The sequence below is a fragment of the Miniopterus schreibersii genome (assembly GCF_964146895.1).
Source record: "Miniopterus schreibersii genome assembly, chromosome: 12".
NCBI classification, from domain to species: domain Eukaryota; kingdom Metazoa; phylum Chordata; class Mammalia; order Chiroptera; family Miniopteridae; genus Miniopterus; species Miniopterus schreibersii.
Window position 1 is genome coordinate 48,834,184 of NC_138112.1, and position 24,226 is coordinate 48,858,409.

The following is a 24,226-nucleotide window of genomic DNA, read 5'->3' on the forward strand; positions in this document are numbered from 1 at the left end:
TGGAGGAAAGAGTGGACCCTGAGGACATCTGTAGGCCTTCTCCTGAAAGAGTTTCTTCGATGAGGAGATTGTCCAGCTGTGTGACTGAAGCAAGATACCTAACCTCTCTGAGCCTCAGAGGTAGTACAAACTAACATATTTTATGAAGCTCTTGCAAGGATTAAACAATTTGGTGCCAGTGTACCTAAAAATTAGTTGCTGTTGTCAGGAGCCAGCCTGGAGGGTCAGATTAATTGAACCAGTTTATTCAGAAAAATACAACAGGAAAGAAACTAATAAATCTTCCAGGCTGCTCTTAGCATCCAAACATGGTATTCCCCGCTGGCTGGACTGCATTGCTCTTGTCCCCAACTCCCCTAATCTCCCTGTGTTTTCTTTACAGCCAGAAGAAAAATGCCAGTCAGAGGTAAGGAACAGTTGCTGGTTGGATTTCCACTTTCACTGTCATCAATTATTTTACCCTAAGCAAGTAACTGTGTCTCTTATCACCTTTAGATTCGAAAGCTGCGGCGGGAGCTGGATGCCTCCCAGGAAAAGGTGTCAGCTTTGACCACCCAGCTGACAGCAAATGTGAGTATAGACACAGGGCAGGAGCCATCGGGAAGGGAGGGGCCACTGCCCCCCTTGAGCATTACCTAAGGCCCCCTGCCCCAGAGCACCATGGAAGCAGTGCGGTGTAATAAGTAGGACACAGGCTTTAGCGTCGTGGGTGTGAAAGTCGGCGCTGACACTTACAGGCTCCGTGCTTTGGGCACATTCTTTAACCTCTGAGCTTGTATGATGGGCGATGATAATACCTCTCAGGGTTGTCATGTGATTAGTACCTGGAATATATTAAGTGCTCAGAAATGTTCATTTCCCTTCCCTTCCCTTCCTCTTGTTGAAAATTGTCATCTAAGGGGGAAAAGGGGTGGGGGGGAAATCTAAGACTCCACAATAAATAGCTGACTGCTCTGTAATTATAATATACACAATTACGTGTTTAGGGGGCACTGCCAACCGGCATTCAATTGAGCAATTGTTTAAGTGCCAACTAAGCCCCAGGCACTGTGGGTTCAACAGCAAAGCAAGCAAGTCATTGTCATCTTAGTGTTCTTTGTCTGGCACAGCAGAGAGACGAAACATGTTATGTTGCTATAACATTGTAACTGTTATGATAGAGATAGGGAAAAGGTTGTGGGAATATGTGGGAGAGGCACCTAACAGTCTCGGTGGGATAGGAGGAGATCAGGAAAGGCTTCCTGGAGGAGGTGACATCTGATGGATACTGTATAGGGGAGGGTGCATGGGGAGGACAGCATTCTAACCAGAAAGAATGATTTGTGCAAAAGCCCAAGGTGAAAGATCTTGGTGCATTTGGAGATTATATAAATAGTTCGGTGTAATTATAATCTATGCCTTAGATGTGGGGAAGAGGCAGGGTAGAGGGGAGAAAGAAGTGGGAAGGAAGGAGGCATCAATGAAAGGCAATGGTCAGGCACATCACAGAGGCTCTCAGCTGTTAAGTGGGAAATTTGGGCTTCCTTCTGATGTTAGTGGAGCCTTCTCAGTGAGTTTTAAGCAGAGCTGTGAGGTGGTCAGGTTTGCTCTTAGAAAGTTTCCCTGTCGTGTGGTTATAGAATTAGAGGGGTTAGAGTAGACCCAGAGATCTCTTACCCCTTCAGACCAGTCTGTACAGGACTCCTGCTGCAGGGCTGAAGCTCAGAAGGCAGAGCCTGGGGTTTGGAAGGTGGTGAGATGCCTCTGGGGCCAGGCTTCCTACCCAGGAACACACAGCCCAGCCTGAGACCACAAATACATGTGTATAAGCTGACCAGAAAGCAATCTGCATATCCCCGTAGCATGCCAATCATCAAAAAGCAATTTCAGAACGTTGTCTTCCTTGGACCAAGAAGCAGAGTTAATACTCCGAATTAATATTTACCTGGAGTTTTTGCCCAGGTAGTTCCTGGCTTGAGCCCGAGTCTACTCAAGGAAACCCATTTCTCTTTAAAGTCTGCACATAAGTGCCTTGCACAGTTCCAGCCCTTGGTTACCAGCTCAGTAATTGGTGACTGCTGTCAATAGTGTTCATTTTTCTGAGCTCTCTCTCACATTTCTAGAAATCTTAATTTTTTTTTTCAAACCCCTAACATACTAGGCTGCTGTGTGTTTTATGATCCTTTATTTTCTTTACCTCATCCACCATCAGCAATGCTATCTAAAGAACATGAGAAATTGAGGTAAGATCTGAATTTTGAGGCTTAGATCCTATTCATAAAAACAGCAGAGGTCTTTTTCTGAGGGTAGACTCTTTATCTGGGTCACCATTTGAATCCAGAACCGACCCCAGATCCAATAAGCCAGGATCTCCCAGGTATAACCTAAATATATGAGATTGGACAGTACCCCCCCCTCCTAAGTGATTCGGAGCTAACTCCCCTAGTTAAGAATTACAGCTGTCAATATTGCCCCTTGCTCATCAAAAAATAGTAACTTACTTATGATGAACTTGGGTTCATTTTTCCAATGACCTCGTGCTCCACGGGACCGTACGTTGGGCCATCAGGAACCCTGCTCTCCGTTCCAGAAGAGGCAGAGTGAGATCCCTTACATGACCATTATGCTAAAAGCGTGTGTTGCTCCTCACAAAAGCCACTGAATCCAGTATTGTTTTAAAGTAAATATTTAGTCTTACCGCACACCACCGGCAGTGCTAACGTGTTTTATTGTCTGCCATCTCTCCCACAGGCCAAGCTGTGTTTGTTTTTCTAGGACAAGCTCCTCAAAGCCACCTTCTCTGGGTGTTTTTATACCACTCGTGTTTGTTTTCCCGGGAATGTGAGAATGGTGCTGATGAGAAGGCTGGTGTGAGGCTCTGAACCAGGCTCGCTCCAGCCTCAGCCCATATTTTCATAATAGCCTTCATGACCCAGTCGGTCCTTTTGTTCACCAGCAAAATGCAATCGTTCTTCCGAGCAAATGCGGTTTCTTCTTGAGCTTTGCAGAAACACTTTCTCACTAGCAGTCTTCATGGGGTCAAGTTTCTGTTTTAATTGAATAGAAAATATGAATGCCCGTGAATAGAATCATGGGTAGCAATCAAACAAACATTTGAAATAAATGGAAATCCAGTCATTTAAATTTGACCTTGTTATCCCTTTGAAACGCAGGGATAGTCGTCATTCTTTCTTTACATCCACACCCTGGCCGGCTACCTTCAACCACTGTGTGACTGTCTTGAATTGAATTGGCTTTGGTTTTGCCACATTCTCCAGGGCAAATTAAAGTAGATCTCTTTATTTTAAAATGCAAAGACAGTTTCTCTATTTTTAAGAGAGAGCGCACCTGCAATCAGAAAAAGTGGCTAGTCCACTTACCATTTCTATTACAAGTAGCCCTGCTCCCTGCCAGACCCTACGGTTTTTGGAAAAAAGACTCACCGTTGATATTAGAGATGATCTTATCCTCGACTGTTCCCATTTGATGAGGTCTGGTGATAGAAGCCTCTGACTCAGTCCTCAAACCTGTCGTCCTTAAATTGCAGTGTCCAGGGACCCGCCTCACTGCCCAGGGCAATGACTCCTCCCCCACCCAGTTGTTACCCAGCTTTTATTCTTCACTGTGTGCATCACCCATCTTCTAGAATTTTCCAACATGATCAAGTCTTAACTTCTCCCAAGACTCTCAAGTATCGTGCTGGTCCTCTCATTCCTCCTGTAGGTGTATCTACCCACCCCTCTCTAAGAACCCTTTCGTGATCTCCCTACTCCTATGTTCTGATAGTATCTTTTGTCACTTTCTCATTCCCAGACCTCTTCCTTTCCCCCACAGTGCCCATTCATCCCTGTGTTTCACAATTCCTTAACCATTTATAGACCATTTCCACCTATATTGTTTCATTTAGTGCTCATAGTAACCCTGGGAAGGAAAAAAAAAGTGTATATGCATATCCCATTTTATGGATGAAGAAACCGAGGCCAATAGGATTAGATGACTTGTCCGTTCTTTATTTTTGGTTTTAACACTATTATCAAGATCCTCAGTCAATATGTCACCTGCAGTTCTGTGGAAGAAGGAGGAAGGCTTGATGTCGGAACACAAAGCCGCATCTTGCCCTTGAAGAGGATTGCAGAGAAGGGGGAAGATGGGGAAACCACATTTCTCACTTTTAAGATATACTTTTTTTTTAGATTTTAACGTCTTTGAAAATTGGATGCATATTTTAATTATAATTGGCAGCATTTTTAAGACTGTCTTAGTACATATAAAATAATGGCGCATCTGATGCCATTGAGGTGTATAAAAGTGCAGGGGAGCTCAGGGGATGGACATAACTCCCTAGGGAGCAGGGGAGGGGCTCTCTAAGGAGGGAGCAGATGGGCCTTTCAGTGGCTTTTTATTAACCAGGATTATAACAAGCAAAATACACCAACCACTTTGTTCATTCATTCTACAAACACGCTTAATATCAGCCTCTGCTGTGAGCTTGGTGTTTGATGAACAGAAGGTCGTCCTGCTCTGTAGTAGAGACATGCACATCACCAATTACAAGAGTACGTGTATTCTTGACTGATACCACACAGCAGCAGTCCAGTGTGCTTTTCAGTGTAAATGTGAGGGAACCAACCCCATCATGGGTGTCATGAAGGCAGGAGCTGAGATCTCTTGAGAAGGATATGCAAAGATTAGTTAGACAGAGAAGCAGCTGGGGGTAGAGCATTCCAGGCCGAGGGGAAAGCACGTGTAAAAGCCCTAAGGTGGGCAGAAACATGGGGCGTTTGAGACATGAAAAGCTAGAATAACTGGATCCCAAAGAGCACCGGGCAGTGGGCTCAAGAGGCTGAAGAATCAGACGCACTAAGTCACGTGGCCCTGTGAGGCTTTCAGCCCGTGAGACCTGGCCCTGGCACCGTTTAGGCACCCTTGCCTTACAAAGCATTGTAACTCAGGCTGCGCCTCCCCCTCCAGGCTCACCTCGTGGCGGCCTTTGAACAGAGTCTTGGAAACATGACCATCAGGCTCCAGAGTTTGACCATGACGGCTGAGCAGAAGGTAAAGCAGAAAGGACGCTTTTTTCCCCTCCCTGCTTGGAGTTAACAACACACCTAGAAATAGTATTTCTTTCACTCCAGGTAATCCTATAGATTTTAGTGTACTTCTGGAACCATTGGAACTGAATTGTAAAGAGTAGGTCTGTTGAGTGAAAATATGACTTCGATGGAGAGGTGATAACTGTATCAGTAACAGATTATCATAGTCCTATTCCCGCTGTTTTCATGTGCTCAGTACATGCTGAAAATTAACCCAACTCAGTGTTTGAGACAAAGGTTTTTTAGAACTCCTTTATTCCTTACTGTCCTCTGTTGAAACTTGCACTTCAGTTGAACTCCGTACAGAGAATGATTATAGAATAACCAGTATTCTTTTTCTCTGCTCCTCAGGATTCAGAACTGAATGAGTTAAGAAAAACCATTGAGTTGCTAAAGAAACAGAACGCAGCTGCCCAGGCTGCCATTAATGGAGTAATTAACACCCCGGAGCTCAACTGCAAAGGTAAAGGAACAGAAACAGCCTTCAGGCCAACTGTCCGCCCTTAGGAACCCTCCCCGTCAGTGACAATGAATGACGCAACCTCCCTGCCTGAGGCTGGGTGTCCCTGTTGGTTGGGCAGGTCCTGGAAGGCAAATACTTCATCCAGTACTTCTGCCCTCTGGATGATAGCTGTCCCATTTTGGCCTCTTCTCTGATGTTTCTCAAAAATGGGAGAAAATGTATTACTGTTGCCAGAGTGTCATGATATTTCACAGCCCTTATCGTCACTAATGCTTTGATAATTATATATTGATGTGGGACAGCCTGAAATGGGTTCATCCCATGTTTGTCCAGGAAAATATTTCTGAGTGCATTGCTTTGTCCTCTTACTTAGGTGACAATGTAGACATGAGGATGAGTTTTCTCCCGACATTAACAGTAATAATAGAAGTCATAGTGATAGCTGACATTTATGGACCATTCACTGTATTCTGAGCATTGTGCTCAGTGTTTCAGTTATTTACTTAATGATCTCATTTTCCTTCCACAACACTTAGGAGTGCAACACTGGCCCTCTCTGCATTGTGCTGAGGGGAACACTGAGTTTCAGAGGCGAGAGTCACATGTCCTGAGGTCCCAGAGTAGTTAGAAGCAGAAGTGGTACTAGAACCTGTCTGTTGGACTCTGAAACTGGTGCTCTTAAAATCCAGGCTGCAGGTGTAGTTCTGTGTTCACGAGGGAAACTGTCTGCAGACTTTATTTTGGAATCACTGACATTTCAGGCAACGTTATTTGTGGTACCACTGTTGTTTCAGATATCAGGCTTCCTGAGAACTTGATGATAAGGTTGACATGGGAAGGATTAGCAAGAGCTGGCCAGGCAGAGTGGAGGGAAAAGAGCGTTCCAGGGAGCGGAAATAGTGTTTGTAAGGTCCCTGAGATGAAATGGGCTCAGCACTTCCAAGGGGGTAAAAGAAGCTAGTACAGTAAGGAGAGGGGCACTAAAAACATAGGTGACTGTTGCTGCAATTCAAAAAACTGATTTTAATGCCTGTCTAAAGCTGAAGAGAGCTGATGTTGGGAGAATTCTCTCTGAGCCTCCATGTACTCATGTAAAGTGGAGAGAGAGAAACTATGCCCTCATCTAATTGACTGTACAGTATAGCACGTACCTGCTCAAGGACCTTAATGCCAGCAGCGAGGAGCAGAAGGTAATGTCTAATGGGAGACACCTAGTGGACCTTGGGTGTGTGGATTTAGGTGTGAGGGTTATTCCCTGGGACAGAAGGATGGGCTCGGCGCTGCAGCTGCTGATATCCTGCCTTGGATCTGCAGGAAATGGTACCTCCCAGTCTACAGACCTCCGCATCCGCAGGCAGCACTCTTCCGACAGCGTCTCCAGCATCAACAGCGCCACCAGCCACTCCAGCGTGGGCAGCAACATAGAAAACGACTCAAAGAAAAAGAAGAGAAAGAACTGGGTGAGTCTGCATCCAGAGACTCCTGTGGGTACCGACGAGCCAGCCTTAGAACCAGCGGCCCCCCAGATAAAGCCCAGGCTGGCCCTTAACTTCAACATATAGATCCAGAGTAGATCCAAAGGAGTGCTTTGTGGACAGGCTTCTACTAAAATCAGTATTGTGCTCAGCCAAACGCTAGGATTTACGAAATCCCCACCACCTTGTAGTTTTTCTGTTTCATGAGACTTTATGTAAAGTACTCATCTTTCATTTCATATATGTGTCATTTCTTCTTCATCATGTGTTGGCCAGAAAGTTCCAGGTACTAGAGCAAATTTCCTTTTAAGTGGTTTCTTCTTAGTTCCAAAGTATTTTTGGAGTGTTATCACCAATTATCCAATGTTTATCATAATCCTTATCTATTTATTCACACAATTGCCTATGGCAGCCTTAAACCACCCTTCCCTTTGAGAAATGTGGGCCTTGTCCTATAAGTAAAAGTTTCATAATGGTGATGTTAACAGTTGGTGAATGGCTCTAAACTCGGGGGGGGGGGGGGGCGGATTATACCTCAAAATGGCAAGTTTAATAGAACCAGTCTCCAATGCGGTGTTTCTCCATGTTTCCATGATCCCAATGAGCTCCTTGACTTTCTGTGCAGGAGCATCTTGGACAGTTTTTCCCATTCTCCTAGGGCAGATCCACTCCCTCTCCCCCCACCCAGTCTTTAGTTCTGCCGTCGAGGCAGCGGAGGTGTGACGGGCATTCGCTGCTCCCTGCCTTCAGCCCAAGTGGATCTGACGTTGGCCGGTACTCAGAGGCCCCATCTGTCAACACTGCCAGCATCGTGTTTCCATCGTAGCTTTAATGTCCTTGTTCATTCCATACACTTCTCGCTCATTTTGTGTTATCTTGGATGGGTGGCGAGGTCTAGTGAGAGAGGAGTTAAGGACTTAGTGATTTTGGTTACTGATGACTTGTGCCGGAGGCAAGCTAGAAGGCCAGTGTAGTGTGAGTCTCATCATTCCGATGGAATTTTTTCTTTAAGTGACTCATGGCTTTTAGTCAACTTCTTTGCTATGAGTTAAACAAGTAGAATTAATTCATGTTGCTGTTTCTACTACGCTATTGATAAATATGGTTTGGTTTGATTATCAAAGTGGTGAGAGAGGATTCTTTTCTACAAAAAAACATGACTACCCATTTTCTTCAGTTTAAGAAATAAAACTTACTTATTTTGCTTTAAAGATTACTCTTGGTTAGCATTGCAATTAGGGAGGATGGATAATTTGCATCCTCAGATAATCCCTATGTTTAATTCTATCTAAATATTGTCATTTCTTCTACGTGGCATTTCACCAGAGGTAGAGGCAAGGATTGAGGGGAAAAGGAGATTACTTTTTAAAAGACCTTTTTTCAAGACATAACTTTATTTTTGGGCCTAGAAAATTACATGCTTACCGTGGCTCTCAGAGAAGACATTGCATTTTAATTCCTTAAGTTCTCATTAGAATTCTCAGATCCATCTCATGGCTAGGGGAATTTGTGATATACCAGTTCCTTTTTCCCAAAATGGTTAATAAATTTCTTTAAAAGGTCAATTTTTTTTAGTAACACAGCGAGATGTCCAATTCCCTGCTTGTTATCTCGTGTGTATACAAGGCCAGCAGGAGCTCCTAAGTACATAGAGCAGAGAGCTATACAGCTATGCTGGGACCAGTGCAGTGGTGCAGCTACCTTCCCTTGCTGAGAAAAAAAGATATGCCAAAAAAAAAATATTAAGGCATAGAGAGATGGCTGATGAGAGACAAAAGGGTGATAAGCACAGGAAGGTGGGGCGGACTTTTCCCCCAGATAGAGAAGCTGGAAGAACTCGGATTGTCTGGACTTCCAGACTCGCTGCTTTTTCCTTGCCTCATGGAGGAAGGTGCCCCTCGTGCTTTGAAAGATTCGCAATCTTACTGGAAACCTCCTCTGTGTGCGGTGTTTATGATTAGCCATGTCGTGTCTGAAAAGTCCGAAGCTTTCCCCGTCACTGGCTTTCTCTGTTAAAAATTGTCTTTTTTCCTTCCCCTTCCCCATTTTCGCTTGCGTTTTCCCTGGCAGGTCAATGAGGTAAGCAAGACTGTTAATGTCAGATACCAAGCTAACCCATCCATTGATACGACTAACCCCATCCGCATCCGCCACCGCGTCCGAGCACCCCGCTTTGTTGCTGTGTCATCTCATCCTCGACACCCGCCCGCTGAGCCAGGCTCTGTCTTGCTGTTGGCATCTAGCCTTGAACCGAGCGTAGGCATGGAATGTCCCGCAGGGCCAGGCCCCTGAGCTGTCCACACCAGATAACTCTTCTTCCCTCGGTGCACTGATTGGAGAGAGCTGTTGGGAACCGTTTGCACTGGCGGGAGGGAGACACAGGAGAACTAACTGCTCTTTTGTCTGCATGACCCCGTGTTGCCGAGGCCCAGGGTTGGCCACAGCCCCTGCTGGGCTGACGGCCTTGCCTGTTCAGTTACGCAGCTCCTTCAAGCAAGCTTTCGGGAAGAAGAAGTCCCCCAAGTCGGCGTCCTCTCACTCAGACATTGAGGAGATGACGGATTCTTCTCTGCCCTCCTCGCCGAAGTTACCACACAACGGCTCCACAGGTTCCACCCCACTGCTGCGGAACTCTCACTCCAACTCTCTGTAAGTCTGTCCGTCTGGTCAGATGACATCTTTGGCCCTTAGGAGCCCTCTCCTGTACGAGTGGCTGGGAGCCCTGTTAATGATCTACCTGCTCCTTGGATCCTTGATCTCTTGCCTTCGTAGGACCGTGCATGTTCCTTCAGGGTTTTGGGACTCAGGAGGTTGAAAGAGAAAAGAGACAGGTTTTTGTTCTAGTGGCCACATCACTGTGGATAATTAGTAGGTTGGTCTTGGGCATGTTGCTTAACCTCTCTATTTCAATTTCTTTGTCAAATTGGGGTGATGGTTGTCTACTTATCCTAAGGATTGAAAAAGAAAAATGGATATAAAAGGGCTACAGCCCTCTTGCTGTGACAGGGAGATGGTGTTATAAGTGTTGGCAGTTTTTGCTGAAGTTCTGGTTCATTTGGGTGACAACGCTTAGAGCAATTACCTACCCTTTTCTTCTTTGATCATAATTTGGTGTTGACTCTCTGAGTCAGCACTCAGAAATTGGAAGTTTAAAAAAACAGATTCAGTGGCAATTCTCTTTACCAAGGGTCTATATTTTGTAAAATTACTCATTACCCTGAACTCCCCTCGTAAATTTAAAATGAGTCCATTTGTTCAGATCTCTTTGGGAACACAGCTGGTTCTGTTAAGTGAGACACACATTTGCTCACTTGGCATTGGTTTAGGCACTGTGCCCCTTGGTGACTGGTTACAGAGAAGGAACGAGTCATCTGCTCTTGCCCAGTCAGTCTCCCATGATTTCCACTGAGTACCCACTGGTCATTCTCCATCTAAAAGCACCCTGTGCCCCATCTAACAACATAGGCCCATATTCTAAGGTCAGGAACAGGTCAGGAGTGGCTTGGGATGGACCCAGGTTGGGGACCCAGGTGTCAACTTAGAAGGTGGCACAGCTGGCTTCTGCAGCAGTGAGGAAGATTGTCTGTGCCCCTTGGGGCTGACTTCCATTAGAGACCAGGCCAGGAGGCACTTTCCTTATGGGCCAGGGTAAAACCTGAGCAGGGGGAGGAGGAGGAGCACTGAGGACTAGACTCGAGTGCCCCACCCAGGGCCCTGTGTTCCTGTGTGAAGGATGAGAGCAGTGACTGAGAATGCCAGTCCTTTCTGACCTGCAGGGTGCCTGAGAGGTAAATAGAGGACAAGTGGCCTGTGACTGTCACATGTGCCATCGTTCCAGAGCAGGAAAGAGGAACTCCTCACCTATGCTTCCTTTATTGATTTAAACCATGTGTATAACCTGTGTGAGCAGGGCACTACTCCAGATATTCTGCAGAGACCAAAGAGATATTCATCAGATTCCCACCCCTGGGGATTAGGGACTAGTAGGGACAGGGCACAGTACACCTTATTCCACTTCCGAGCATCTGCCTGTTCTTGGCTCTGGTTACAACAGTGTACAAGGCAGAGTTTCTGCTCTGGTAGACCCCATATACCAGGGGAAAGACAGACATTTAACAAATCAATCCGAGTAAATTAGAAAAATCAGATAGTGCTGAGGGTTAATGCTGGGGATGAAAATAGTGTATTGGGATACAGAGCACTACAGCAGCAGCAGCAGCGTTAGACAAGTGGTCAGGAAAGGCCCTCTGAGGAAGGGACACGGCAGCTGAGATCTGCATGACAGGAGCAACTGCTGGCTCGTCCTGGTCAGGAACACACGCTGCTATCACAAACTCAGTCCCAGAGCTCAGGGCTTTGCATGTGAATGTTTACCTCTGGTTCACTCCAAGCTCAGTGCAGATATTGCTCCTCAGCAGGCGGCCTGCAGGCGCCAGGTGTCCTTTTGCTTGTGGCTGGCTGTCCCTCAGGGCCCGAGTCGTCTGCTGGCTGCTCTGTGTCCAACCAGCAGGTGGGAGAGGAGAGAGTGCAGAGGATCCTTCAGGAGGGTTTTATGGACCACGTCTGGAAGACGCACGTCACCTCTTCCCACAGTCCACTGAGCAGGACTCGGGGCCACCCCACCTGCAAAGAGGATGTGAAATAGGTGTGCTGGGAGGGAAAGGGAATGGGCAAGACAGCCTTCCTGACTCAAGGAACCTAAGGTGGAAACAGGCCTGGGGTGTCTGAAAAAGGGGGGTGGCGAGCGTGGCTGCCACGTGATGGGAAAGTGGGAAACAAGGCCACAGAGATAGGTGGAGTCTATAACACATGAGGCTTTGAAGTTTATTTGCATATGATTTCATATGATGGGTAGAAGTTGGAGAGTTTTAAGCAGGAATGTGAGATCTGAAATAGTGTTTTGCAAAGGTCAGTCTCTATTTTGTGAATAAGGAGTACATAGGGGAGCAAGAGTAGAGGAAGGGAGGTCACATAAGAGGCTGATAGTACGCTCCCCTCATCCACCCCACTCTGGGCCACTTCCTCTTCTTTGAACACTCTAGTCCCACTCCCCACCTCTAGCCTTTGCCCTTTCTGTGCCCTCTGCTGGTACACTTTTCCCCAAGATACTCATTTCCTGCAAGCGGTTGCTCAATGTTACCTTGTCAGTAAGGCCTTGCCTATGCATTTTCCAAAAAACACCTCCTGCCACCAGCCAGCAGGCCCTATCACCCCTCCCCATCCCATTTCATTTATTACTATCGCAAATATCACCAACCTGTTATTTACATTTTTCCTGGTTATTTTTTCCTTGTCTCCCCACCATCCACCACCACCACCCAAAACTCTATAGTCTAAGCTCTGTGGAGGAAGCCACTCTTGGTTTTGCAGACATTCAAATATTAGGTGGAATGAATGAGTGACTGATGCTAGTGGTGAGTCCTGGGTGGATTAGGATATATTCTGGAAGAAAAGTTGAAAGTACATGGAGATGTTTGAGACACCCAGGGGACATTCACAGGGAGATGCCAACCAGCCCAGAGTTCGTGGAGGTAACGTGGGCTTATCACTGGTGTTGAAAGTTGGGAAACTGGAGGGATTCTCCCAGGGGTTGAATGGAGATGGGGTGAGGACCAAGCTCTGGACACTCTGATATTTGAGGAAGAGAAAGTAGAGCAGCCAGCAAGGTGGGAGGAAACCCAGGAGCAGAGAGAAGAAACCGTTGGAGACCGGGGTACTAACTGGGCCTGGTGCTGCTGGGCAGGCAATAAGATGAACAGAGAGTGGTGAAGATGCCCGCAGCCATGTAGGACCCTGGAGACCATCTCGAGAACTCTCCCTCTAACCCACTTTCCCACAGGGGTCGGGCGGGGCCGACTCTTGGCTCCCCAGCGCTTTTCGGACATTCCACAGCATCCATGCACACTGGAGCTGTTTGTTTTGGGTTTACTTTTCCAAAGGGTGGGCAGAGAGCAAATGCTTCTTTCCAACCTTGAAGGGTTTGTAAGAATGCAAATCTAGTTGTGAGAGGGAGTTCAAAGAAGAAACCAAAGGCAGAGGAGCGGGACTTAGAAAAGGCCCTACCCTGTGGGCGACAGGAATGGTGCTGTGGGAAGGCAGCATTTCCCACACTCGAGGCATTTAAAATTAGGCATGCCACCAGCCTGCCTTCCAGACAGGACAGCAGGAATGTGCTGGAATAACGCGTTAGGGGCTGAGTGGAAAAGATACACATCTGGTTGCTTCAGTAAGTGGCCCGTGAAGTGAACAGATTTGTGTTGAGTGACTACTGAGTGCAGGGAGTGACTGTTAGTGACATCCAGGGCTAGTGTGGGAAGGAACCAGGGGAGAAAGGGCCTGCCCTGGCAGTGGGGATAGGAGCTGCTCCCAGAGCTGCTGCAGGAGACCTTGTTTACACCATCATCTCTGTGTCGTCGGACATCCCTCCCACGTGGCCTTGCAGTTGTGTGTTTCTGAGAACCCGCCCGTGTGGAGGGAGCACGGGAGGGCCTTGTGCAGACTTCGTTTTGGTTTACTTCCCATTGTAGAATCATTGGCCAAGCTTTGCAAAGCTACCCATGCTCTACATTCCACAGAATGGGTGTGTGCTGAGGAATTACTGTGTTTCCTGCTGAGAAAACTTTCTAGGGAGAAGGTACAGACCCTGTGGAGGTGACTGGAGCAGAATGCCTGGCTGTGGGTACAGTCGGCCCAGCCTGACCCAGCGTGAACCAGAGCCAGCTGTTCTCTGCAATGGATTGGAGCCTTCGAGATCTGTGCAGGGCATGGTTTGGCTAAGACCAGAGCGTCACACTGGACTGTAGTTCAGACTTTATACTCCATTTGAATCAGGAAACTATAGTTCCTTTGGAGAACCAGTTTTTGCAAGTTCCCACTGTACAACTCCCAAACCCAAAAAAGTATGACTATAGTTAAACCTCATAAACCTCTGGCTATTCACAGCACAGAGCTGAGGGGGGAAGGGATGATCTGAATTCTGAAGATATTTCTGTCCCTCTAGCCCATTTAGTCCCAAATCTGTCGGCCTGAGTTTCTCATAGGGAATGATTCTGACATTTTCAGGAGTCCATTGGAGGTTTCAGTAGATTTTGAAGTGGAGAAGTTGTCTTGTCTACTGATAACTCTAAAAATAGGAGATGGTATTGCTCTCTTTGTATCTTTCAGATTGAATAGTTCAGCTGCAGGTCAAGAAACTAGCAACAAAAAGATTTGGCTGTTCAGGTGTTAACTTTTCTTCTAGCCTTTCTGCCCTCGAAGTACAAGTATATCTCTTTTAACAATTATAAATGGTTTTTCTTTGGCAATTAGCATTTCCACACCCTCCACTAGTTTTACAGGTCAGGTTTTGCTTGGCCCCAGATCACGTACTTGGGTTTTATAGACAGGCTGCATGATTATTTCTGCAGAGACCACATGTTCACTCTGCCTTTCAGAGATAATCAGCTTCAGCTTTGTGACTTTATGAACTTGGGGTTATTTGGTTTGGTTTTTTTGGTGGTTGTTTTTTTTTTTTTCTGCAGTCCAAGATAGTCAGAGCTTCCTATTCTGGATCACCCCTCTGGATCTCTGAAATCAACAGAGCTTGTTTTTAATAGAACCATCTTTTCTAACATTACAATTCATCATGACTCTTATGATCTTCCCCTTTGTGATGACTTGCCAGGTATCCGAAGAGCAAACCTAACTAAATCAAATAAGGAACCCATCCTAGAAGGACCACTTCTTAAGAAAAAAGGACTCTGCGGGGTCCCACAGTCCCCTTGATCTGGGTGCAGTTGGAAAAGAAAGACAACCAGCCACACTGTTGCATACTTTTCAGATACAACTTTGGTTTCCAGGTCACATCATGGTCTCTGCTAACTGAGATGTTTCTCTTCCTTGCCACGAGCTTATTAAACAGGTTGGGGGTAGGGGAATGAAAGAATGTTGCTCTCTAGACACTTAGGGGAGTGGGTTTTAGTGGCTAACAGAACTAACTCCATCCATCCGTATCTTTAGGTTTCTTTTTATGGCAAATAAAAAGCACCCCCTCAGCTCTCTGACCCTGGAGTATCTAATCTTTAAAACAGATAATTGACCTGGTTTCTCTGAATGGGTTTAGCTCTCAAGGGCCATGTGTCACTACAGGGGCCCAGCTGTGCACACACTGGCAGGGGGTGAGGATGGGTCAGACTCCCGAGGTTACTCCTTCCTCCCTTTTGCTGGCTCTGTTTATCTTTAGATTGTTGGGATTTTGCTAACAGGCACACAACAAAACCATTCTGATTGCCAGAGCTCCACAAAGATAGAGTGTAGAGAAGCCATAAAATCTGTGCATTTCAGGTGCTTTTGATACCAGGAAGCCCAGGCAGCTGGTTATACAGGGTTACTGCTGAACAAACCTCGTGATGGACACGGGCCAGTGGTCAGTGGAGGCCTGAAAGGAAAGGAACCCAGGCCGCCCTTGTCAGTAACGGTCCTCTTTCCCTAGAATTTCAGAGTGCATGGACAGCGAGGCCGAGACAGTCATGCAGCTCCGAAACGAGCTGAGAGACAAGGAGATGAAACTGACGGACATCCGCCTGGAGGCCCTCAGCTCCGCGCACCAGCTGGACCAGCTCCGGGAGGCCATGAACAGGATGCAGGTGCGAGCCCAGGGGTGCGGGCGGGGCCCAAGGCTACTCCCAGGCCACTCCCCCAAGGCCACTCGGCAGCCCTCTGCTCTCCCAGCCTTTCCTTTTATAGGCCCACATACTGCTCACAGAGCAGTCTTCCATAGGTTTAAGAGTAAGTCTGTCCCTCTTTTGTGTAAGACTCTCAGCAGCTCTGCTGTTGCCCCCTGCAAGTGTTGTAGCCTCCTTCACCTGGCCTTCAAGGCCTTCTACAGGATCCTTCTGGCTCTCAATCCCCCACCCACCACCCCACCAACGCCACTCTCCAGACTCTCCTCGCCAGCCAGAGGGAGCCACTAACTGCTCCCTTTGCATGCCCACGAATTTCTGTTTTTTATTGTTCCTCCACTGGGATATCTTTCTGCACATCCACATGGACCCTTCCGTTAAGGCTCAGCCTGATGCCTCTTCCTCTGCGAATCCTTTCCAAGTCCTGCAGCTGGGAGAGTTCGTGCCCTCACCTGAGTTCCTATAGGTCTTGTTCTTACAGCCCCTCTCACCTTCTGCCATAGCTTGAAGGCATTTGGATCTTCTGAGCTGTTCTTTTTTGCATCCCTTTCTCTGGACATAGCTCCAGTGCTTAATACATAATAGGTTCTTTATAAATACACATAGAATGAAAGACCTCTGTGGGTTCTTCTAAATGGACCTCACTGGAGAGCAGCATTTCCCACAGGATGTTCCATGGAACAGTCCTTCAATGGGAGACTGTGAAAGGAAAGCTCCTTGACCAAACATATTTGGGAAATGCTGCACACTACGTGCCCCTCTCCAATTCACAGTGCATAGCAGCTCATTAAAGGCTCTGAGAAGTCCTGCAGTAAAGAAATCTGTCAAAACCCAGAGTTGCTCAAGCCTCTTAGAGAAGACTCCTTTTCACTTGCCACTCAGACTTTGGGAAACATTTTTGAGACCTTTCAAAGGCCAGTTCTCTGAAAGAATGGACTCTCCCCTGCCAGACAGGCCCTGTGTATGCAGCAAAGGCAGCAAACACTGTTGAATCCCTCTGATGGTGTAACTTACTCTGCCTCAGCTGGGCTGCCTGCTTAATCCCTGCAGGGGACTTCCACATCCCTCCTCCAGAAAAGGCTTGTTCACATTCTATCCACCCGGTAAATGAGCTTCTCTCTTACTCTTCACAGAGTGAAATAGAGAAGCTGAAAGCTGAAAATGACCGGCTAAAGTCAGAGTCTCAAGGCAGTGGCTGCAGCCGGGCGCCCTCCCAGGTGTCCCTCTCCACCTCCCCGAGGCAGTCCATGGGCCTCTCCCAGCACAGCCTGAACCTCACTGAGTCAACCAGCCTGGGTAAGTGGTGTCACAGGGCTGGGGGCAGGACAGGGCCTACAGCTGGCACTCCGGTCTCTAAGCCAGAGCCCCAAGATAAGCAGATCACCAGATCAAATCGGGAGGCAGCAGGCGTGTGTGCACTGGGGTGTGTGCGTGTCTGGGTGTGCGTCTGCTACCAACATGAGCCCAGCCGTTAGACTGCTCTCATGCTTTGCTCCAGCACCTCAAGTGCTCCAAGCCATGAGCTTGGCTCCCCTCGCCCGCCATGCTGAGTTCTGTTTGATCCATTTTAAGAGGCTGACCTGCAAGCTGAATGCTGCGTACAAGCCCTACGGCAGCAGGTCCCACTTGGGGCCATGGCTTGGCCTGATCTTCCCGCCTTCGGGCTGGATTGCAGGCTGGCACAGTAATTAGCAAACACAGTCTAGGTTGTTTTTTTTTTTGTAAGCACATCGAGGCTGACGCTTTGATTTCTTATCCATGGCGCTGCTGTTGCTATTTTGGTTGCGTCTCTCCCTCGCACTTCCATTTGGCAAGGTGCATCGTCAGCCTGCTGGCTCCCTGGTGGGTCCACCGTTGGTTTCTGTGGTTGCATTCTCCATTCTGCCCTCTCCCCTCCCTGCCACCCCCCCTTCCCCTGCACCCCGACACCTGGTCTGTCCCGCTGCTGTGTCGACAAGCAGCGGGGGTGTCAGGAGGCCGGCTTTGCTGTCCCATGTGCCTAAGGCTGTTGATGTTTTCCATTCGCAGACATGTTGCTGGATGACACTGGTGAATGCTCGGCTCGGAAGGAAGGAGGCAGGCATGTTAAGATAGTTGTCAGCTTTCAGGAGGAAATGAAGTGGAAGGAGGTTAGTTGGACCCCTTTCCCTGCTCTGCCTGTCCCTTCCCCAGGTAGAACTACCTAGCTTAGCGATTTCTTCATCGAACCCCGTAACCTCAGCACCTAAGGTGATTTGAAAATACTACTAACGCTTTCCTGAACTAACCATAATCCCCGGCAGCATTTTGACAAAACCGAAGTGAGCAAATAGCCCTTCCCTCTCTCGTGTTTGGTAAGTCTAATCAAGAGTGGTAAAAATCGCCCTACGTTCACTGTCACGCAACTCGCTAAACACTAACATCGCTCAGCAATGGCTTTTTCTGAGTTTAATATGTTCCCAGAGCACGTCAAAGGCAGCTAAACATTTAGCACAAAAGGTACAGAAATAAACTGATCGAGAGCACCTGTTTCATGCAGTTGTCAGAGGCTGCGGTGGAGCAGACGCTGAGAGACACAGGTGGCCAAGGCCAGGCCCACACAGGTGGCTGAAAGTGAAGCCGGTGGGACATCCTGACCCACCAAGGCTGGGGATGGGGAATCTGAGTTTTCTGAGTACTTTCTGTTCTCTTCAAGAGTCTCAGGAGGCCATGTCCCCAGCAGGGACTATTTTGGGATAGAAGTGGGCATTGAACATCAAAGTTTATTTTTAGCCATTGATTAAATCCAAATGATGCTGTGAATGACCATCTCACAAATAATGGGACAAGGCAGCATGAGTCGCTATTTCAGGTCCCCTTCAGTTTTTTGTTTGTTGGTTCTTAGCATCCTAGCCAACATGGCTCCTGTGGTCTCTGAGAGCTAGGGAACCTGTAGTACCCACGCAAACAAAGCATCTGCAGCCAGGCCTGTGTGCCTGGGTTTCCACTTTGTGCTGGCTCTCTAGTCTCACTGAAGGCATGAGGCCCAGATTTTAGGGATACCAGGGCTTTAGCATTATTTCAGCCTGGAAAGATCCAATGACAAGCTCTACTTTCAGAGCCTAGCTGGTGGAGTGGTGGACTGTCAAAGGGGGGGGGGCTTTATTCTTAGAATAACTGCAGGTGATACCTGTGGATGTGTTTTAGTCTAGTGATTATCTGTGTGAACAGATTTTACATTTGACAAAAGTTTATGAGTCACCTTAAAAATTGTATGGTTCCGGATCACCGCAGAAGCCAGATGAGGTTGGTTGACCAGATGTTATCAGCTCCATTTTACAATTGAGAAACCTAAGACCCGAGCACCACTTACTTAAGGTTACAAAGCAAGTGATGGGGCCACATCCTCTCACTGCAGAGTGGTGCTCTTTTCTCTGCTGATTCTGCTTAACTGCCAGATACACCCCTCCTCACCCCCAGCCCCTCTGCTTGCCTAATTATATGTCCTTATGAGCATGTCAGATATTTAAAAATCCAACAGAATGCAATGTTCTGCTAGCTTCCCTTTAATTAATGTAATTAGTTAGCCCCCACTATGTAGAGCCCTGTAGGTAAAGATTAAAAAGATTATTTTTCTGTAAACTTCCCAGAGTTTTATTAGTTTTCTCCATTGAGCATGGTTTAATTAGAAGGAAAGCAATAAACATTATTTAGAAAACAACAAAGAAGAAAAGAAAAAATAGAAACATATTCTATTCTGATCTACAGAGAAGACAGACTCAAGTTACAAATAAGACAGAAATACCTAAAAATAAACAGTACAGAATATGTCATTGTATAAATTTTGTACAGAACCATTAAAGCAATGTGAGCTCTGAGCCTGGTGAATTAATCATTGAAGGCTCCCTGGAAGAGGTGAGTATGTAAGCAAGGTTTGGAAAAGACAAAATGGCAGACAGGAGAGGGGAGAGCATTCCAGGCAAGGGATGTGATCTGTGCACTGTATGAGGTATGCATTTAGTAGAAGGTTCTAGACTCCAGAAAGGAGCCCCTCACTTCCTCCCCCACAGATTGCTGTTTTAGCAGTAGAGCAGGGAAAGGTTTTAAGATTGTTGCATTCAATCTAAGTTATATCTGATGTTAAAACAAATCTGATGTTATTCCCCTCTCAAATCATTGGTGGAGCTCTGGGACAGTCGGAGTTCTTGCTAACCTGTCAGAAAAGATCCACCTATTTTTCACCTGCATACATTTTCTTACCCTTAGGATTCCAGACCACACCTCTTTCTTATTGGCTGCATTGGAGTTAGTGGCAAGACGAAGTGGGATGTGCTCGATGGGGTGGTTAGACGGCTGTTCAAAGTAAGTGTTTCAAGGAGACGGCTCTGGCAGTCTACCCGAAGCGGGAGCCTAGGCTTAGGGAGGGGCGGGGAGTTTGTGTCCTGAACTTGGCCGTTTCTCAGGGTACCTCCTTTCCCACATCCTTATGTTGCTGGGACTTTTCCCCGGTACTCAAATGACCAGAAGGAAGATGGTAAGTATAGACTGCTGATGGGCCACACGGTTCCCACCTGCCCTTGGCTGTCATTGGTGAGCCAGCGAGTCACTTCTCCAGCACTGAGCAATCGTTTAAACCTCTTGACAGTGAATGTCCAAATTCTACCTTCACCTTAGACTTGTCCGGTTGCATCTGCTTTGGAGCGTGTACTCTGTAACTGGGACTAAGACAGATTCCGTTCTTTATGTCAGAGCATTTGATCAACTTGCCCATGCCTTTGCCAGCACTTCATTCTGTGATTTGTGCTACAAGAGACATTAACATCTGATCAATGGCCAGTGCCAGGATGTTGGAATGGTTATTTTGTATTTATTCCAATCACATCGTTGGAGTGGATGTTTACCACAGGATAGATAACCAATGAGTACTGAAATGAACCTTGAAATACAGTGTGGTTTAAAAGAAGCGTTGGTAGACGTCTTTCTATTGTCCCGAAGCAAGTCAATAGCCATATTGTTCATTAATCGTATCCCCTGAGCAGTACTGATGGCCCACATTTTTGTGCCTGAGACCATGCTAAGCACTTTCCTCACATCGTCCTAATTTCTTTTTGAGCCGATGAGGAAGGTTCTATTAATTTCCCATTTAAAGATGAAGATGGTCAAGCTCAGATTGGGTCACGTGTCCAAAGCCATAGATCCAAAACTATACTCTGTTGGTCTAGTTGAGTTGGCCTGGCTTCAGGCTTAACTACACTCCAGCCTATTTCTAGCATCCAGATTCAGGTGACTTCACACAGAGGAAATTCTGTTCTTTGACCAAAGATCGCTCATCATCTTCATAGGCCAGTCCATAGAAATGTGAGTAGGCAGGAGATATTCATGGCTAAGGGCAACCCAGTCCTGCTGCCCAGGCCAAAACCTTCTCTCTGCTGATGGGCCATCGGACATCTTTGGATTAGAAAGACAACACTTTGGGCTGAGAAGAACGTGTGGGGTGTCACATGTGAGGAAATGAGACCACTAAGGTAGAGGTCTGTTATTGGGATTCCACCTTGGCCATCACCTGGACATCTCAGCCCGTAGCCCATGGCTCTTCAATCCAAGTTCACTGACCTAAAGCCTTTAGGTCACTCGCCTATGAGGGAACCCTTTCCAAATGAAGGGCACATTTTCCTGTTCAAAGCTCCAAGAGCTGCTTTTTTTTTTTTAGCAGCCCTGAGTTTTGCTCCTTTTGTCATCAGTATGGTCTTTTCTCTGAGCCAAAAGAAGGGGCTAGTGGAGAGATTTCTTGTCAGAGTTACTTTTTCATGAATTTCCAGCATCGTTCACAGGTCCTGATGCCTTCGAGACTTCAGCTGAACTCAGGAAAGGCAGCCTAACTTTTCCATGCTTGGTTGATCCAGACTAAACGTTCCCAATGGCTGTAATAGTGAGGCTCCGTCCCCATGAAAGTCAGTCTTTTCCCCTCACTCCATAGCTCGATTTCAACTCAGGCCTCAGCTGAGAAAGAAGACAAGATGATTATAAATCACCCAATGAAAACATGAGTCACGGGCAGGTTTTTAGCCACATCTTTGATGGATTCTTTATTTTATTTTTTCCAGGAATACATCATTCATGTTGACCCAGTGAGTCAGCTAGGGCTGAATTCGGATAGTGTTCTCGGCTACAGCATCGGGGAAGTCAAGCGCAGCAACACGTCCGAGACCCCTGAGCTTCTGCCCTGCGGCTACCTGGTGGGAGAGAACACTACCATCTCCGTGGCCGTCAAAGGTAATTCACCGATGGCAGAGGCCGGAGCTTCCAGGAATTGTGTTTTTTGTTTTGTGACTTGGCTCAGCAAACTGTGGCCAGTTTTGTTTGTGCATATGGATGTGGGTTGTTGTGCTGTTTTTTTCCCTTTGACCACAGTGATTCTTACCTAAGCAAGTTAAACCATCTTTAGCTTTTTCAACCACCATCGGAAACAAATAATTTTAGTTTATTGCTGAAATTATATAACAAAAGCTCCCATTAGCCTGATGACTCTGAGATGATGGAATCTTAATAACCTTGTTGAAATGGGGCTCCACCAATGCCAATGAATCATTCCTGCCAGCCAGCCTTGGACGGGGTCCCATTCTATAGGTGGGGAAACCACGATTTGCTGTGGGCCGGAGAGGAGTCGCTCCAAGCACCCTGATGAAACTCCTGAAGCTCCTGCCCACGCACGATGCTGCAGGGGCTTCTGATGGCCTCATCACCCAAAGACGTTAAGCCTCAGGCCAAAGAGTGTTCCCTGGAACTCCAGGCCCACAAAGTATTTTGTGTGGGAAAAAGGGTTTTGTGGCGAAATAAATCTGGGAAACTGCATCATTTTCCCCATTTGGGTTTGGGGGGCAGGGGGAAGGACTGTACTGATACACTAAAGGCTCTATCCTTCAATGTCCTAACTCTTGCCGTTCAGAAGGCTGTTTAATCCAGGCCAACACAAATACATTTTGACTGCAAAACCCCCTTTTCCTGTGTTTTATGAACCACTTGAAGAATAGACCAGTCAACACTGTACTAGCTACAACCTCTGGCTTGCCCTGTTTCTTACTTTCCTAGGAGGGCACTGATCTTGACTGGTTTTCACAGTGCAATTTTTGGGGTGTTGAATGCAAGTTTGTTTCCCAGCTGGTAGGTTTTCCAAAAGTACAGCAACATTCCTTATCAGCAGGAGCCCAGACCCCGCCCTGTGGTGACAGGCTGTAAGGCACTGCCTGAGCCTCACACTTAGCCTCACCTTGTTGACAAGTGAAAGTCCACAGCTGTGGGCTTGGGCTGCACGTGACAGAGACATACTCAAAACTAGCTTTAGCAAAAATGGAAACATAAAGCCTCTTTACCTGGAAAATCCAGGATGTGCTGCCCACACAGCTGGACTCCGGTGTTCCAACAATGCCACCAGGACCAAGCCTGCCTCCACTTCTCTTATCTTTTGAGCTCTCTGCACCTGTCATGTCCCTGGGAGCCCTGATTCATCTTTATAGCTTAGAAACCTAAAAGAAAGAGGTTGTCTTTCTGGAAAAGTGTGACGGAAAATTCTTAGGGGTGGTCTTGCCCCACCACGAGTCAGACGCCCGTCACTGAATCAGTCATTGTGAGCGGGGAGAGGCTTTGGTTCAGCTTGGTCATAAGCCCACACCTGTGGTGGGTGAAAGTGCTGGGTGAGCCATACTTAAACCATGTGCAGTGAGGTCCCCACAGGAAGAAAGACCTCTATGGGAGAAGGTGGAAAGGGTACCAGGCACACCAAACGGCTCTCCACTACAAGAACCCTCTATGGAAAGCCTCGTGCGTTATAGGCTCCAATTGCTCTTCCTCTGTGCTGGTGGGCACACATCGTCACTTATAGGAGAGCATTACAAGCCCTGAGGGCTAAAAAGAGTGACCTGTTGCTGGGGCCAGACCAAACCTCTCTAGAGACAGGGATGAGATTTTCTGCCTCTGGCGGAATGTGCCACCCCGCCTCAGAGCCACTCCACCATGGAGCCTCATCTGTTGCGCCTGTCAGCTCATCGCACAGTTTTAACATCTCCAGGGCTGGCCCAGGTTTATTGTTAACTGATACCCGACTCTTGTATTTTCCTGAAGTGCTTGAAACTTAATGCCTGCTGGGCACTAAAAGCCACTCAAGGGTTTGAGCTGAAAGGCTGGTGAGCTGCAGGTGGTTCACTTCGGTGGTACAGGGGGAGGGGGTGATTGGCCTGATGTGAAGTGAGTTCGTCTGCAAAGTAGTCACTTCCGGGGGGGATTTAAGTCAAAAGATCGAAACAGCAACACACATGCGGAGAGTTGTTCCAGTGTGTTTCCCTGCTGTTGTTAAGTTTAGACCAGAAACCCTGTGCTCCATGCTTCACATCGAGGTATGAACCAGCGTAGGACCTATTGAACTCAGAACCAGGAAGGTCAGGCCTGTACCTACAAGATGTGTCATTTGGGGACCTTCATTGTGGCCATTCTGGAGCAGTAACTGTATTTAGGGTCTATTCTTGGTTGGGGGAGGATCAGAAACAAGCATATAAATTCATTTACAGGGGTCTGTTTTCAGTAAAAATTATGTGGAAGCAAGAT

At 47.1% G+C, this 24,226-nt stretch overlaps 1 protein-coding gene across 1 annotated transcript in view; it reads left to right on the plus strand.

Annotated features, from left to right (window-relative positions):
- The window catches only part of NAV2 (neuron navigator 2), a 342,947-nt gene that overhangs the window by 303,657 nt on the left and 15,064 nt on the right, over positions 1-24,226 (plus strand). Inside the window, exons 22-32 of the mRNA XM_081154569.1 lie at positions 383-406; positions 496-570; positions 4,951-5,034; positions 5,424-5,535; positions 6,850-6,995; positions 9,487-9,659; positions 15,481-15,634; positions 16,804-16,966; positions 17,699-17,799; positions 19,895-19,990; positions 21,733-21,901. Of these exons, the coding sequence (XP_081010695.1) occupies positions 383-406; positions 496-570; positions 4,951-5,034; positions 5,424-5,535; positions 6,850-6,995; positions 9,487-9,659; positions 15,481-15,634; positions 16,804-16,966; positions 17,699-17,799; positions 19,895-19,990; positions 21,733-21,901 (1,297 nt within the window). The remainder of the gene's footprint in view (positions 1-382; positions 407-495; positions 571-4,950; positions 5,035-5,423; positions 5,536-6,849; positions 6,996-9,486; positions 9,660-15,480; positions 15,635-16,803; positions 16,967-17,698; positions 17,800-19,894; positions 19,991-21,732; positions 21,902-24,226) is intronic.